The 17,175-nt window shown below is 39.8% G+C and overlaps 1 protein-coding gene across 1 annotated transcript; it reads right to left on the bottom strand.

The window, feature by feature from the left end:
* Positions 1–6,294: 6,294 nt before the first annotated feature.
* Positions 6,295–17,039, bottom strand: LOC136444647 (cysteine-rich protein 2-binding protein-like). Its single transcript, XM_066442314.1, has 17 exons — positions 16,985–17,039; positions 16,345–16,477; positions 15,873–15,987; positions 15,253–15,381; positions 14,842–14,993; positions 14,329–14,474; positions 14,045–14,095; positions 13,634–13,735; positions 12,868–12,949; positions 11,702–12,011; positions 11,221–11,341; positions 10,454–10,752; positions 10,038–10,124; positions 9,471–9,589; positions 8,922–8,970; positions 8,135–8,267; positions 6,295–7,639 (listed from the first exon to the last, which is right to left on the bottom strand). The coding sequence occupies exons 1-17, from the start codon at positions 17,012–17,014 to the stop codon at positions 7,466–7,468; spliced, it is 2,232 nt and encodes a 743-aa protein (XP_066298411.1). The 5' UTR covers positions 17,015–17,039; the 3' UTR covers positions 6,295–7,465.
* Between the last annotated feature and the right edge of the window lie 136 nt (positions 17,040–17,175).

Raw genomic sequence — 17,175 nt, forward strand, 5'->3', positions numbered from 1 at the left:
CAGGCGGGCTTTCATTTAAATAAATTTTATTATGTATGAAATAAATGTCACAGATTGACTAGAGCGTAATTTACTGCACATTGATTGGTCAATAAATTCTGCATTAACCAATCAGCATACCGTACAACAATGTCTGATGTGCGGCAGCATCGATGATATTACCCGTATGTGTATGAAGAGAACCAATCAGTATTCACATTACCCTTGAGCCGCACAACACAGTACGTATCCGCCACTGAGCGGTATAAAAAGTAGTACGACCGAAATCTTTGAACCGTTTGTAAAAACGTAATTGTGAAAAACAGCAAAGCAATTAATTTAATGCACAGTAGTATAATAAGTCGGCTTTTAGATCGTACGAATAAGATTACGAAGTTTGGCCAGTCGGCGTAAAAATGGGCGGACTTTTACAGCTGGGGTGAGTCGGTCACAGTTCCGAATGAAATGGCTTGAACTTTTTGGTTTATCAACCTTGTAAAAGGTAATCAAGTACCCCAACCGGCTAGAGGATGAGTTTCAGACGGGCTTTCATTTATATAAATTTTATTATGTATGAAATAAATGTCACAGATTGACTAGAGCGTAATTTACTGCACATTGATTGGTCAATAAATTCTGCATGAACCAATCAGCATACCGTACAACAATGTCTGATGTGCGGCAGCATCGATGATATTACCCGTATGTGTATGAAGAGAGCCAATCAGCATCTTCATTACCCTTGAGCCGCACAACACAGTATGTATCCGCCACTGAGCGGTATAAAAAGTAGTACGACCGAAATCTTTGAACCGTTTGTAAAAACTTAAACGTGAAAATCAGCGAAGTATTGAATTTAATGCACAGTAGTTTAATAAGACGGTTTTTAGATCGTACGAATAAGATTATGAAGTTTGGCCAGTCGGCGTACAAATGGGCGGACCTTTACAGCTAGCTGACTACTGGGGTGAGCTAGCAGAGGGCGTCAGGATGTAAAAGAACTATATTTTGTTCGTTTATTGTTATTTTTTCGAATTTAACCTCAAATTCGGCATATTGATTTGTCGTGTTCCTCTAAGGTACCCTACTATAGTTTTATTCTCGTCTGTGTCATTTTGTGGTCCTTAACTATAGAAATCACCATAGGCGAAAAACTGTGTTCTGCTGCCTTGACGGATCTAGTTGCAGTTCTACTTTATTCCGCTATGTAACAGTGGCGTCCTTGAACCGCAGCGAGTTGCTTGATCGAAATGGCTTGAACTCTTTGTAAACGGCAATTAAGCACCCTAACAGGCTAGATGAGGAGTTTGAAAGTGGGCTTATATGTATATGAACGTTAACATGTAGTATTTACGATTGAAATAATGATGAATAGCCTTTCAGAAAGTGACAATTTACAGGAGATTACCATTGGTAAGATACCGTGAAAGAAATCATCTATTACCCAATATCCCATTGCTTTTTGTGCAAAATTTCTCGTGTATTTCTTGCTTTTACATGGTCGCAGTTTGAAGTTCAAGGTCAAACAAGCCTAAAAACTTCAAACCCCTTTGCGAGTCTTCCGTGATTTCTCCATTCCCGAAAAGGTCGAAATTTGGTAATTTGACGGTCTCCTTTGTCACTTTTCCGGATACGGCCTGTAACGGTACTGCAGATTAGGCTCTGATAGGGTACATACTCCCGTCTTATAAGATACGAAAATATCTAAGGCATTACGCTTTAGACCATTTAAAAACTCGACCAAACAGATCTGAAAGTCTTCAAATAGATGTAGGATGACATGTAAGACTTTTGAAATCACGCGTCTCCATACAAGACCGATTTTTAGATACGGGGGATGGAGCTCATATCACGCCTATTGAAGCGCCTCCTATATTCATACATATTTCAAGTTTAGTCCAAAATTAGTGGGTTAAGGGAATATGTGAACTGCATGCACTTACCCTAAAGCAACTTGGCCAGTTTACTAACACTCAAATTCACCCGTTGTTATGAATGAAATGTCAGAACTGGACATCAGACCACACAATGATATCACAGACAATAGCCTTCAAACTATACGTAAGTTGTACAGACTGGCTTGCTGAAAAGGCCGCTCAGGTTTGCAGCAGTCTAGAATGGTAGATTAAACATGTTTCGACGTCTTTTGTTTTTTTATTTTTTATCAAATCATGTTTGACGTATTTCTTTATATAAACAGGTAATTTCAGGCAACATAGGACAAGAACCATATACAAGTTTCAGTAGGATAGAACCTATCTATAGTTAACATGCACAGTATGTCCTTCTCATATCATTTTAGGGTCTAGTGTTCAGATATTTATCATATAAATAGCGGATGAACAGTCAAGGTAAAACCAAAGTTGTTATAGAAAAAAGGCTAAGATCTCCAAGCAGATGTAGGGATGAAAGATCGTAATATTTTCCGAGTGACGGCCGGGCTTCTCAGACAGTCCCTTACCCCATATGAGTGGAGTAATTGTTGAGTAAAAGGCCAAAGTTCTTGAGGGAAGCGAATGGTGTCCACACATATCCTAAAGTTTCTCATTACGGACTAGACTTGATGTGGACATGAATATAGGCGGCGCTTCGGCGGATATGACATGAACTCCACCCACGCACTTAGAATAGACCCTTTCTATGCCAGCGAGTGCTTTGAACAGTTCAGGTCATCTAAATGGAAGTAAATACTTCCAGACCTGTTTGGTCGAGTGTTCATCGGCTTTTAGCACACTGCCTTGAATAGTTTCGCGTTTTTATTACACGGGAGTATATATATACTCTATTGGAGCCTAATCTGCAGTACCGCTCCCGGCCGTATCGTGAAAAGTGACAAAGGAAACCGTCAAATTGCCAAATTTCGGTCTTTTCGGGAATGGGGAAATCGTGAAAGGCTCGCAAAGGGGTTCGAAATTTGAAGTCTTTGTTGACTTTGTTTCTTATAAATGCCACTATTTGAAGTCAAGAATGGTGATGTCTATGACATTTGACAAGCAAAATCATAATTCGTAGATGTCTGTACAATAATAGTCACGTTCTGAAGGGCTATCATAATTTAATGAGTCTTTTGTAGCAGTTTACTCCCATCTCAATATTTACAGAGCCTTTGAAATTCGTGAGCTTTGACATAAACGTCTGTTATGACGGTATACTTTATAAGTAGAGTGTTCTTTCAAATGAAATGCTCTTCTGGTTTCAGACCAATTGGTATCGAACTTGTGTTGCGGCTTGCTCATCAACATGATTTATTCAACTCGCTTTCGATACGAGGATGAAGCTGAAGGTTAGACATCCAAGTTGATAATACAAAATAGTTCAAGCAACTGGATAAACGTTTCAATTTCATTCACTGGTAATCATATAAAAGACATTGGATGTTGTCCGAAACAAGTAAATCGTCATACAATTCTATCCATTTGCTTGAGATAATTTGTATCATATATGGTGGCAGGACCACAAGTTAAAGAAGCAACCTACATGTCCGAATAGAATCATTTGTAAGCAACCGGTTGTGACTTCGACTTACAGTTTTCCACTGAACAACAAACATTATCAGTCAATGTGAATGACTTGGAATACCTAGAGGAAAGGAAGTAGAATGGTCACCGTGAAATGAAAATTAATGTATACAGTCTTTCCTTTCTAAATGAAGATCACCTCTGTTTTTATTGTTTTTGTACAATAAATGAATGTTGTTGCTACTGCTGTTGTCATTCTCCATTATTTCCTATCGGCAGGAGTAAGACTTTGACATAAAGTTCAAAGATTAGCTATAGGAAGCTATCTCCAAGCAATTTGCGCTACAACGAGTCAGTCAATCATGCTAGTGATATGTCAAAGACACATAGCACTAGAAATTGTAGATGAAAACAACGCAATGAAATAGCTTCATGGCTTTGATATGTAGTAGAGGTTAGAAAGTTTTGTTTGTGGTATATATTACAAAGCATGAATCGGAATGTCGACATTCCAATAGCAACTGCCAATTAATTGCACAAAATTACACCAAAACATCATAACATACATTAATGTGCCTTACATGAAATACATCTTTCGTTATTTGATAAAAGATAGGATCTATAAGTGGAAGTCCAAATTCCCATGAATTAATTATGATGATGATAAACGTTGTGCTCTTCTTTCACCAGAATCAGATGGCATAACATTATCATTATCCGTCATTTTGTTTCAAAATTAGTCAATAATAGTTACGTATATTGTCAACACATGTTGGAAATGTGAAAAGAATATATAGATGTTGTCCTATCATGTCATAACTGTTTGCGTTACCTTTATTCTGTGCTCCAGTGTTTTGGCAAAAGCTCTAAACGCATTTTCAAGTTTTACCCTTGCAAATTCTATAGCACAGAGTGCTACAGTATAACTATGACATGACTTAATGGATGTCATCCTTCAGACACCCATAAAAGGGAAGTGAACGTGCGCAACAAATGATCACAAAGGTGTTCTTGAAATACTTTCATACGGTGTAACAAACTGACTTCTAGACTAAATCTTGCCCTTATAGCCAAGAATCCATCTATCGGCTTCCCTGGCGCTCAAGAGTATATTGCATCCACAAGTTATCTACACGCCCAGGATTTTGAAACAAATATTGGATCCACTGATCAACAAATAGACCGAAATACCAATGCATTTCTTCAACGTCTTCGTGTTTCATAAATGATTTCGGACGTGGTATAGCCTTTCAAAAAGTGACAGTTTACATGACGTGTCCACTCGACCAATTCTATCGGTAGTTTGTAAAGGAAACGTGTCATTTGTGATCTTGTATCTCGTGATTTTGTTTGTGAAATGTCTTAAATATTGTGGTTTTGAATTATAACATGGGGACATTTTCAAAAACGAAGTCAAGTTAGGCTTAAAGATTCAAAACCCTTCGCGAGCCTTCCACCATTTCCCAATTCGCGAAAAGACGGAAATTTGGCAATTTGACGGTCGTCTTAGACACTTTTCAGGTCGCGGCCGGGAGCGGTACTGCAGATTAGGCTCTGATAGGGTATGTAGTCCCGACTAGTAAATTGCAAAGAATGACACCAAATTAGGCTCAAAGACAGAAAACGTACCCAAATAAGTCCGGACATATTGACATGCTTCTGCAATGACCTTTAAGGCGCGAGTTAGCATTAAAAGGATCGTTTTCAGCCTTCGCGCGAGGAGCCCATATAACACCTTGTCCGCCCGTCGAAGCGCCACCTACAATCGTGTATACATCACTTTTTGTACGTAATAAGCACGTTAAGGATATACGCGGACATCATGCGTTTTCCCTTGACAACTTTGGCCTTTCACTCAATCGTTCATCTGCTTATATAGGCAAGGGGCTGTCAGAGAAGCCCGGCCGTCACCCAGAAAACATTATGATCTAACATCTGCTTGGAGACCTTTTACCATTTGGCCTTTTACTTTAGTATCTGTTCATCGATCCACTTTATGATCAACATCGGGACACCAGACCAGATTATATAAGACGGACATGCCGTCATGCCTATAACCTTCCTACTGATGAAGAACAGTGATAGAGGATTTATTGTATGCGAAAAACTGTTATGCGTGTTCAATTATTCCTACGACCTTCCTCATCACTCAGATTTTAGTAATCAGAAATTTTTTGCTCTCTCGATTTTGGCGTGTGCTCACATCAATATTGGGTCCAGGGAATCTCCCCCACATAATCAAGTCAGTCAGTGTGGTCTAAAGGGTAGCAACGTAAGTGGAACAACTACCATTTCATCGAGTGAACGAAGCCAACTGATGCTCGCTGTTTCTCTTCATATCACAGAAAGTGATCACTCAAGAGCTCATCTTCCACAGGTCGTGACAAAGGATACAGACGGTATGGTTTAGACAGGGTCATTGTACGGGGAAATTTCCCTAGCTCTTTCCGAAAAGTACAGTGAACAGTGGACCAGTCAGCTCAACGCCTCCTCCATGTAAGGACTGCGTCTCTTCCCAGCAGCGTGCATGTAGGGTGACGGACAACAGCTGGGATTCGAACTCCCAACCTCTTGGTCCCGAGACAGGGTTGTTAACCACTGGACTAGGTAGGCTTTTTTTTTACTAGGTAGGCTACTGGACACAAATGTACACATATCTACCAGTCTTTACAGATCACATTTCTTTATATCTTGAAAGTTGTCTTGATAGTGGTGGCATCTCTGTACCCTGATTTTAACACCTTAGATGTAGTCACTCTTGCATCTAGCAAATCATTATTTTCTCAGTCACCAAAGGTGTCTGACAGAGTCTTATTTTACACTATTTCTGCTAGTGACAGAAACAGATGCAAACCAATTTGATAGTAGCAGAACAGCTCATCTGCTCATCTTTTTATTCAACTTCTCTCCATGTATGTCATATAATCTGGCCATGCCAACAAACAAAAGACAAACCACAAAGGAGTCAACAACGTATAATCACTATGTTTATGTATACATCTGTAACAGATTACCAGTTGCTAGTCAGATGTAGATAGTAGTGAAAACATCATGATAATTGGTAAACATCAATTTAGAAATAAATGTTTTCTCTCAGTGTCTCTTCAGAACATATGCAACATAAAGTCTTCTAGTCTCTTATACTAGTACATGACTGCTAGGTATGTCATATTCAGTTGGATAGGAAATAGTAAATTAAGATGAGGTACAACTACTGTGTAACTGTCATTTGGTGTAACTACTGTGATAAATATCATACATAGAACAACAGTTACTGTATACCAGAATGATCCAACCAGTCAAGAATTGGTAACAAATTTGGATGATGTTGATTAGAAAGAAGGGAGAAGGTGAATCTTCATACTATGATTCTGTGAGTAAACTAATTTGATTGTATCAATGTTTGTAACCAGGTTTTTGTTGTTTATAATCTATTAATCTTCAAACTACTTTCTGACTGTGAATCACGAGAACATACATAAGAACAAAAAGACCTCCTCCTTTTTTGTTCCCTGATGTTGTTGACAACGGCTGAGAATGTGTCCTATATTATGTATATTATCCAGTCTTTAGCCCTATGGGGCAAAAATGTACAATAAAGGTATTCTACTACATTGTACTTCTAAATGATCAAAATGCTTTCTGACTGTGAATCATAAGATCATACATAAGAAAGAAGACCTACTACGAGCCAAAATTAAAGAGTTCTTTTTGTTCCTTGATGTTGAATGTTGAAAATGTGTCCTGAATCACATTAGTAAGAAACTTCCTAAGAAACTCCACAGTTTCTTGATTTCATCTCTGGAACCTGAGGAAGAAAGTGTGCTTACACTCTGTGCTTAAGAAACTTCCCACGAAACTGAACAGCTCCTTGTGGTTTCATCTCTGCAGTCGGAGGAAGACTGTGTGCTTAACCTTCTCCGCTGCTGTCTAACTGTGTGACCAATAGCGAATTGGCTGCCAAACAGCTACTTCAGAGTGCTAAAGGTTAAGGACCTCCCCAAGAAACCCTACAGCGCCTTGTGTTTTCATCTCCGTAGCCTGAGGAAGAAGGCGTGCTTGCACTCCGTGCTGTCCTCGGGGTAGTACTTGTCGTAGAAGTCCAGGGCAAACTCCTCGACCTTGAAGCCGAACTTCTGGTACAGCATCATGGCAGGGTTGGTGGCCGACACGTGCAAGGTCACGTCCTTCCCCATACAGGTCTAAAACACAAGGTCACACATCATTTTATTTCATTTGCAACATTAAAACAAAATGAGAGACAAACATAAAACAAAATGGGAGAAAAACATAAAAGAAAAAGACGGGTATGGTCAAGTTGGAAGATGAGAATTTTTTTTAAAGATTGCACCTCCTCTTTGTCATTTATGATGCCCTAGAAGGTTATCATTCAACTTTTGTACCTTAGTAAAAAGTAAAGCAAGTAAACCTTTATCTCATTATTAGTAAGACAGATAAATGAGAGGGTAAAAAGTATCAGCTATCAATTATCAGCAAATACCTGATAATAATAAATGGAAGCATATTCTTAAATGTCTTTCAGAAATTGCTGTTGTGATTATCGATATAAGTGCATGCAAATTTGGATTCAAACAACATACGTCATTGTGTATTGTGTGTGTCTATGTATGTGTGTGTGTACTAAGTATATACGCTGTCAATGGTCCAATTATGTACAACACCAACATGTGACTGACCTGTATGAGATGGTACATCATGAAGGTTCCGATGCCCGCCTGTCTCCACTCCGGGTGGACCAGAACAAACGACACGTACGCCTCGTTGATCTTAACGTCAGGAACGAGGAAGGAGAAGCCAATCACAACTTTCCTGTGGTGAATGAGAAAAAACATTGAAAAATAAAAAAAACCTCATCTGTGTTGAAGTTAAAAATGTTTTCTACAGGGCTCGCAACAATGGGTTCATATGCACTTTTGTGCACCCAAAATTGGAGGTGTGCACCTAATTTTTGATAGTGGGTGCACTGGCGCAATTAGAAATTTGTGTACAGTTATGTATGTAAAGGTAATATTGTACACTAGTACTTTTGAGTTTAGACTTTATTTGGGATCCACAATTAGCTTAACAGCTACTCTTCCTGTGGTCCAAACTGACTGGACAAAACTACATGACACATATAAACACCACAGAATTTACATATGCACATAAATGATAAAAGAAGCATAAGGCTGTGTATACACGATTTTACAAAGTTGACAATATATAGTAAACAGTATATTCTTGATATTTGAGTGTCAGCAAAATATTAAAACTGTTATTACTTGTTTAAACTTTTAAACTTAGCTTCAGAATTTAAGATGCAAGATCTGAAGAGAGGTAGTAAGGTTGAATGTGATTAGCTTTTGCTGACATTTTACTTTATATCATGCTATGCACCCAATTTTTTCTAATTTCTGCTCCACTATTTGTTGAAATATAATTTGTTCCCTGCGGTTTTGAGGGATTGCTCAAATTCATACTTACTTGTACAGCACCACCACGCTGAAGTCTGGGTACTGCAGGCATTCCGACACTGAGGGGTTGACATCACGTAACGATTAATATATTAGGGAATAAAAAAAAAGACAAATTGAATAAAGAAAAAAATAAACCTGTCAATGATGGCAAAAATCACTGGCTACAATGTTAACAGCATTCAGGAGGAAAAAAATATGACTTGCTTAGGCCACAGTAAGTACGTTTCATGGATGACAGCCATTGCAGACTCCAAATTTAATGCGAGAGCGAAAAAACACTTATGGCGACACTAATGGCAGCCACATTGGTCCCACTTCTACAACTATATTGAACTAGTTTCACTTCTACAACTACAGTCATGGCTGCCTCACTATTGTCGCTTCTACAAGTACAATCAAGGCTACAACACAACATATTTCAACCTCTATATGATATCATATAGTTTGATTACAAAAAGGTCTATTGTCAGTATTTTGGGCAAAACCTTTGGCAAACTCTACTATGTAGTAGACAACAGTGAGTGTTTCAGGCCCTGTAGTGGTTAGAGACACTCACAGTCGATTCCAGGCCAGAAGTACTGTCTGCACAGAGCGTTGACTGTCGGGATGTGCTGTGGACGGACGTAGCAGTAGTCGATGGGCGCAGGTGGGGGAGCTATCCATGTAGGGTCATTCCTGTAACAGGTCCAAATAAAGGGTAATAAAGACTTTATAGGTTATGGAAATGGATGGTTGGGCACAGTAATACCTAGGAGAGACCAAACATCCATGCGCATACACACTTCAAAGTACTACTTAAAATGTGAGAGTTTGATTGGTTAGATAGATTATATTTAGCCAGGGGTACACAAGAAAAAATTAATCTTAGATCTTCAGATTTAAGCTTGGACAATGAGACCCTGACTAGTATCAAACTTCATTAAAAGAGAACACATTTGTTTCTTACATCAAGGATCTTGATATCCTCGAATATGTAAAACAAAGGTTCAGGCTTTTTGTAACAAGGAATTAGAGTGAACCTTATAGCTTAGCAGTACAGTAGTGGTGCAAACATGTGAATGTATAACACAATCTTTTGGATGTAACTCAAGTCCTATTTGCTGACTTGCATATCCACCTGTACCTGTGTGGATAGGCCTGTATCTCCATGAGCAGTTTGAGTTTGAGTGGTCTGCTCTCATAGTCTCTCCTGATGTAGGGTTTCAGTACTCTGTGGTAACAATAAAGTACAACATCATATCAAGAACAACATAGCCAACATTGTCCTTTTTGCATGGCTCAAAATAACAAAAAGATACTTTTTCTAACAGAAATAACATAACATGAAAATCATAAAAATTAATGAGTAGAAAATAAAACATCACAAATTCTTTAATGATGATGGACTGAAAATAAACAGCGCTAGCGAATGTTCAAGAATTTCCAAAAGAAAGTTGGCAAAAAAATAGATCTGAAAAACATCTGAATTTCACTAAAACACACAACTATATTCTGCGATTATTCCTCTAATAATGCGTCCCCCTCCCCCTTATAATTTACCTGGCAGTGTAAGGACTGATGATACTCTGCAGCCCTGTCTGCTCATCCGTCCCCACCAGTCTGTTCAGGAATGTACGCGGCTGCTGTCCCTGTGCCTTCACCGTGTGCGCCCTGCTCTGGAACCTGTCCAGGATACGGAAGTCACCGGCCGACTGCGAGACGAGCCCCTGCAGTCTGGACGGACTGTAGGGTTCCGGCCACGCGGCGTCTGTCGTGTTCGCCGTCCCCGTGGCCTCCTGGATACTCGCTGCCACCGCATTGTCGATGTCAAACAGGGGCAGGCCTCGCTCCCGTTTCATCTGGAAAGAAGTAAAAAAGGTAAAGGTAGTCCCGTAGCCTTTTTGAAGCCATAGGGGCAGTGGGTTGTTATCCACTGTGTCTAGGACACAGTACTGGAAGGCAGAACCCAACCATCTCCTTCCACAGTCTTTTACCTTCTCAACCAGGGACGCATTTCTACACCTGGGTGGAGTGAGGAACATCTTTCTTTTTCTAATACTTAAAGTACAATTGCCTACAAAATTTCCAGGTGCACTGGTGCACCCATAGTTAAAAATTAGGTGCATAGCTTCAAATTACACAATTGTGCACATGCACCCAGTATTTCGATCCCTGGGTGGTGGTATTACTAAAAAGATAAAGCAGTCTTCCTTTATTGAGGTGAGCCATCATAAAGATTTTCTAATGGCTTAAGCAATGCAGATTACCATGCCTTTAATCATATAATAGAGTTGGACTGAACCTAAGACGAACGGTTCGACACACACCTGTCTGACCAGCAGCTTCCTGCGTAGCCGGCGCGCCTGAGGAATGTTGTCCACCGCCGACAGGTGCGCATTCAGGTGTCGCAGCAGCTGCCTCTCCTCGTACAGGCTCATGGTTACATACCTGGGTGGGGAAATTGTTTGTTTGTTCGTTTATTAGAATGTGACAGAATGAAAGCTTATTTAAAAAAATATGATTAAAATGTGGAAGTCAGAGAAATATCAATCCTGACAGTATGAACACAACATTTCAGTTACCAAAATTGGCAAAAACATGACATAATACAGCTAATCAATTTGCAATCATTTAACCTTTTCCCTGCTGACTTACTCTGTAATCAATATGTAATTGGGTGCCGAACGGCTACTTTAGTATGCTAAAGGTGAAGCGACAAATTTGTATCACTTACAGCACATGTGCATGGCCAGATTAAGAACACAGATAGAAATACATTAAAGAAACGGTAACTTTTCTAAGACCTACTTTGGTTTCTTGGGTTCCTCTTTTTCCTCCTCTTCATCCTTTCCTCTCTGTCCTCCACCCTTTTCTTCCTCAGCCTGTTCTTCCTTCTCTACTACTTCTTCCTTTACTTTGTGTTCTTCCTCTCCCTCACTCTCCCCTCTTACACTTTCCTTGTGGGTGGATGTTCTCTTCACCTCCTTGTCCCCCTCCCCCTCCTGGGGGGCGGCAGGAGGGGGGGTGGGGCAGCTGAAGAGGTTGGAGGGAGGGAGCTCCATGCCAGGGTCGAGCTCCAAGTCTGCGTCATCACTCAGTATTGCTTCAGGAAGGGTTTCTGGGAAAAGATTAACACAGCAACCAGAATGGCATCCATAAATCTTTTCTGACTACTGCATGTAAGTTCAATTACTTTAGCGGTGGTTTCATTTGGCAGGAGGAGGGAAAAGTAGGTTTTCACAGTGTTTTATATTCTTGGTTGGAAAATTTTGTCGTACAGTAGTTGAAAACGCATATTTGCGGTGTCATGAATTTGTGGTCAAGAGGTCACCACAAAAACTGCGAGAACAAAACCACAGTAAAAGCTTCAATTTTTACAGTATATGCTTTAAAGGCACCCAGAGCATTTTATGAGGCTTGAAACTTGAATAAAAAGACTCTAATTTCTAGTCCTTCCTACACATAGTAAGTTTTAATAACACTATACCATTACATATTGACATTAAAGGAGCAAAGATACGATGTTGTTGTGTGGTGAGAACTGATAGAAAATTCAAGCCCTAATAGACTGATCCTGACTGTCCATCACAATTAGCTGTTCGACCAATGAGAGAATGACTGCATGTCCGTAAAAACATCTGCATTTTTATGTTTTAATTTTGCATTTCTACGTTTTGACGGAGGTGGGCGGGGCTACGGTATCGGTCTATTTACACTAGGTGCGTGAAACTAGTAGCTTATTTTTGTGCCGCTTTTGAGCACTTTTGATAAGAAATCCGCACGAAAATGTGGTGAACGGTGGCATTTAATGTCAATTTCATAAAGATTACAGCAACTAGAATATTTCCAGTTTCCAAGTCTCATAAAATGCTCTGGGTGCCTTTAAGGTTTCAAGTTTCTCTCAATTACCAGAGGTTAGGTTTCACAGTGCTACATGTATCTAGTCTAGTTTGAGTGATTGTTTAACCACGTACCATCGGGCCTGAGGTCCCTCTCCGTCAGGAAGCCACTCAGAGGAGTGCTGCAGGCTGAACGGGAGTCCAGCCCTGCAAACATCTGAACAACAACAGATAAATATATATTTACCATCGTGTCCAAAATGCATACTTACTCTCCCACTATTCCTGACCATGGGAAAACATACATGTACATACATGTTTCATACTCTTACCAAGTTTGAGCGTACACATGGTTAAGCTTTCAGTATTCTCAGTTGTACATCACGTCTAGTTTTTTGCATTCAAACAATTTCCGTCCTGATCATTCCTCTTGAGAAATGATTGAAAAAAATTCTACCATTAAAATCAAAGAACCCACATATCATAGAAGAAGTGGGCTAATTCCTCTTCCACTGCCTCAAAGGAAGAAGCCAAACCCAACATAACTAGCACCATGTACATTTTAGAATGGACATTAGTATAAAATTGGATGTAGTCCCTAGAATAAAGTAGAGTGCATTCATTCCTCAAGCTAACCGACATCTTTCACACCGCAGTCATCCCTCAGTAAGACATCTGGAGCTGCATAGTTTCCATTTAGAACTTTTAGAGCCTGTTGCCATGAACGGTTTTGATGTGTTGGCTTCTTCGAACCATTCAATTGAGCAATTTAATAATCAATAGATTGATTGATTGATTGACCAGTTAATTGTTATGATTAATTGGTCAATTGACTGATTGGTTGATTGATTGATTGATTGATTTAGGGATGTTTTCATGAGAACAACACAAACAATCAAACCTCAGTCTCTGAAAACTCGAGGTCATCTGAGGGCGTGGGTGTGGGCGTGGTCAGGTCCTCCCGTGACACATTAGGAGATGTTTCTGATGACGTGGAACCAGCCTGGAGTCAAGCAGAAAGATGAAGTTACAAATGTTAAAGCCTTTCTCAAATTACATGTATATATATATATGGTGCATATATACCCCATTATAATGTTCTAGTTTGCTCTCATTGTATTCTAATAACCCAGCAATGCAAAAAGTGGGAGGACCATACAAAAATCAGAGATACAGGAGAGTATGCTTTTCAAATGTCTGCGCAAACTTTTATATACAAAAAACACATTATGTATGTATGCTGTAAATAACACATTCATTATCAGATGAAAACAATTGAGAAAAAACAAAAACAACTGTGAGCTGTACTGACCTGCGGTGACACTGACGTCCCTTTCTTGGCTTTCCTGATGTCCTTTGCCTCCTGCAAGAAATAAACTCCATAATATATCTAGCCATGTCATTGGTATGACACAAACTACAGATAGCTGAATCTGGCCTAAATCTGACCCTATGTACATGTATCATTCAGATTCGTGCTGACTGCCGGTGGTATATTTTTCTTTCTGTCAAGTCATATCGTTTTGTCACAACATATTGTATATGAAAATGCAATGAATAAAATTGAAATATGAGAAAAGTTACCAGTCTCCGTACCAGAGTCCTGGATCTCTTTTCCTTGATCTCCATGGCTGACTGGATAGACATCTGTTTTTTCCGACACCTCAGCCCCTCCACACGGATGGTCGGCTCAAACATGTCTCTCCGCGGGCGCTTAAACACTTGCTTCGGTGGGGCCTCCCCTGGAGAAGGCAAGGTGGTAGACATTCTCATCGCATGATAGAAACCTGACAGCGATCAAAAGGAATAGATCCCTTCTAGAGCAAAAGAACTGCCCCAATATCTTTACCGGTACCTCCACTTGTTGCATTTGGGCTTCTAATCTGCAATTTGAAAGGATGCTGCAAGGGGAGAAACTTTACCACATGATGGTTTACAATGCCTCCTTGAAAAAGTCTATTATCTTTGTCAAAAACTAGCCACTTAAAGTTAACCCACAGAAAAATAGAGAGATTTGTTCAAAGTTCTTCTGTTGACAAAGCAACAAAAAAAGTCACAAAAACACAAAGCCATTGCAACATATGGTGACAGACAGGTACAGCTGCCCACCTGAGTTTTCAGGCCAGTAGACAGGTGGCTTGTTCTCGATCAGGCCCCACCACGCCGGTTCGTTGAACTCCCGCGCCCCTGAGCGGAACACCTGGTGGTTACCAACAGACAAAACCCCTGCAACAGTACTCCACCAAGTCGACGTCTTCTTCCTGTTTCAAACACAGAGGTAGGGTGAGCAACAGAGTGACGATTTCTTGCAACCTCTTCAGGTCCAAAGGAATGGTTACTCGCCCCCAGACTGAGTGTGCCATATTCCTTTATTGAGATTTACCACATTTGTCAACAACCCAAACCATAAAGCCACCTTGCCATTCACAAAGAAACAAAGCTACTAACTATCACACAGAAAACACATGGAGGTAAACATCTAATTTTCCTTTTACAGGTACTAAGAGGTGTGCAGATAACCTGTCTCCTAGGAGAAGAGTCCAGTTCTTCTCGATGAAGGAGCAAATATCCTCCTTCCAACGGAAGTAACCCTTCTTGCCACGCCCTGCCAGCTGGAGGTTGTACATCGTCAAGACGACAACCTGTTGCCTGTCAATCAATCAATCAATCAATTAACAAATCGATCAATCAATTAACAATCACAAAATAAGTCAAAATAAATCATGACAACCTGTAAAATGGATGGTTTACATCCGTGAATGGTTTCATCAGGTTGTTAAGTCACTGAATAAAAAGACTCTTAGTGCATGTTTGGGATCGCATTCCTAAGAAGTAAACAATTGTTGCACTGCCTTTTACTTGACAATTATGTATATACTAACACTTCTGTATGTTTGGGACTACATTGTAGATAACAGTGCATATATGTAAATACTTTGCATTTGGGAATGCATCTCTAAGCAGAGACATCTGTGCTGCAGTGCAATGTGAACCAGTCAGAATTGCCCTGAGGAAGGTGACAGATGGTCACAGAAATGTTGGTTGAATAAATCACCTTGTTATGTACAGATGGTTATTTACAGATGGTTTACTAAAATTTCTACATTGGTCACAGAAGACCATGTATGCTCAATCCTTACCATGTGAGCCGGACCCGTTCAAACTCCTCCTGTCCCTTCTCATGACACCTGGCACAGGTGAACCTGAAGAAGTTGTCTCCCTCTAAAGAACTTGGGCGGTTCGTCTTCAGACAACCTGGAATATGGACAACAAATTACACGTCAAGCTGAACAATAGAGGACTTCTGTTTATGAATTACGTGTACATAAATTTACATGACCGATTGCATCTTTTGGAAAGGAGGCATGCATGCAGCTATAAGAGATGGAATTTTTCAATTTTTGTAGTAGCATGTCAGTTATCGCCAGTAACATTTCACTACTGTCAAGACAGTTACTGACAGTAAGAGATAAGTAATTAGTACTCATAGGAAACCTTGTCAGTAACATTACAGGACTGACAATGAAGCTAATTCACTGAAATGTTAATTCGTTACTGAATGTGACAGTAAACAGTTACTGACAGTAATCTCAGTACTGATAGTTTCCTTACCTGTGTGGAACCACTGTTTGCACCCATCACAGAAGTACATCAGTCCGTCCCGCCCTTTCCCACAGTAACACGTCACCTCCACGTCCGACTCCACATCCACAACCTCCTCCCCCTCCGTCTCCATGGCAACACCCTGTGGATGGGACAGCAGAACAGGCGAAGGCAAACGTTAGGTTTAAGTTAATTTCTGTGGCACTTGTTATAGAATACATAACTTAGTGAATCATTTAAATTAATTGCAATACTTAAGTTCGATCACACCACAGGTAGAGTAGAGTGTAGTTTTGTTGTAATAGTAGAATAGAGTGAATAGTCAATTCATGAAAAGTGGAAGAAAAAAGCAACACTACCCACATCTAAAGGAAGGTATGTAGCTACTTCAGCAGTCACTTACAAATGTTTTGTGTCAGATGTCATCAGATATATGAGCGAGCAGGTACTAGTTAGTAATAAAAATTTGATGTCTCGAACTGACCAAAATAAAGTCCACACAAAATATCTGAGTTTTAGACGAAACTCTGGACGATAGCTCTGCTGACAACATAACAAATTGTAGATACTTCAACTAACAATACATAGTCTTCACCTGATTTGGATCATATCGATAAGAAAAGCAGAAATATAGCGAGTAAAAACAAACCTCGAGCTCAGATTTCGCGGCATCCGCCATGTTGGTTCGGTCAAAGGTCAACGTCCCCAAGAACGAAAATATATATCTATTTTATATATTTTTTGCGTTATTTAATTTGATTGATGCGATTAGAAATGTTTTGATGGTTATTCATAGAGGAAGAAATGTTACTGTTGTTGTTTTTGTTGTTTATTTTGCTT

This window comes from Branchiostoma lanceolatum, chromosome 11 (assembly GCF_035083965.1).
Source record: "Branchiostoma lanceolatum isolate klBraLanc5 chromosome 11, klBraLanc5.hap2, whole genome shotgun sequence".
Taxonomy (NCBI): Eukaryota; Metazoa; Chordata; class Leptocardii; order Amphioxiformes; family Branchiostomatidae; genus Branchiostoma; species Branchiostoma lanceolatum.

Coding starts and splice junctions, on each gene's coding strand:
- LOC136444647 (XM_066442314.1), bottom strand. CDS start 17,014: ATGGCGGATGCCGCGAAATCTGAGCTCGAG. Junction 10,125..10,453: donor ATCAGTCCTTACACTGCCAG/GTAAATTATAAG, acceptor TTGTTACCACAG/AGTACTGAAACCCTACATCA. Junction 8,971..9,470: donor CTTCTGGCCTGGAATCGACT/GTGAGTGTCTCT, acceptor TCAACCCCTCAG/TGTCGGAATGCCTGCAGTAC.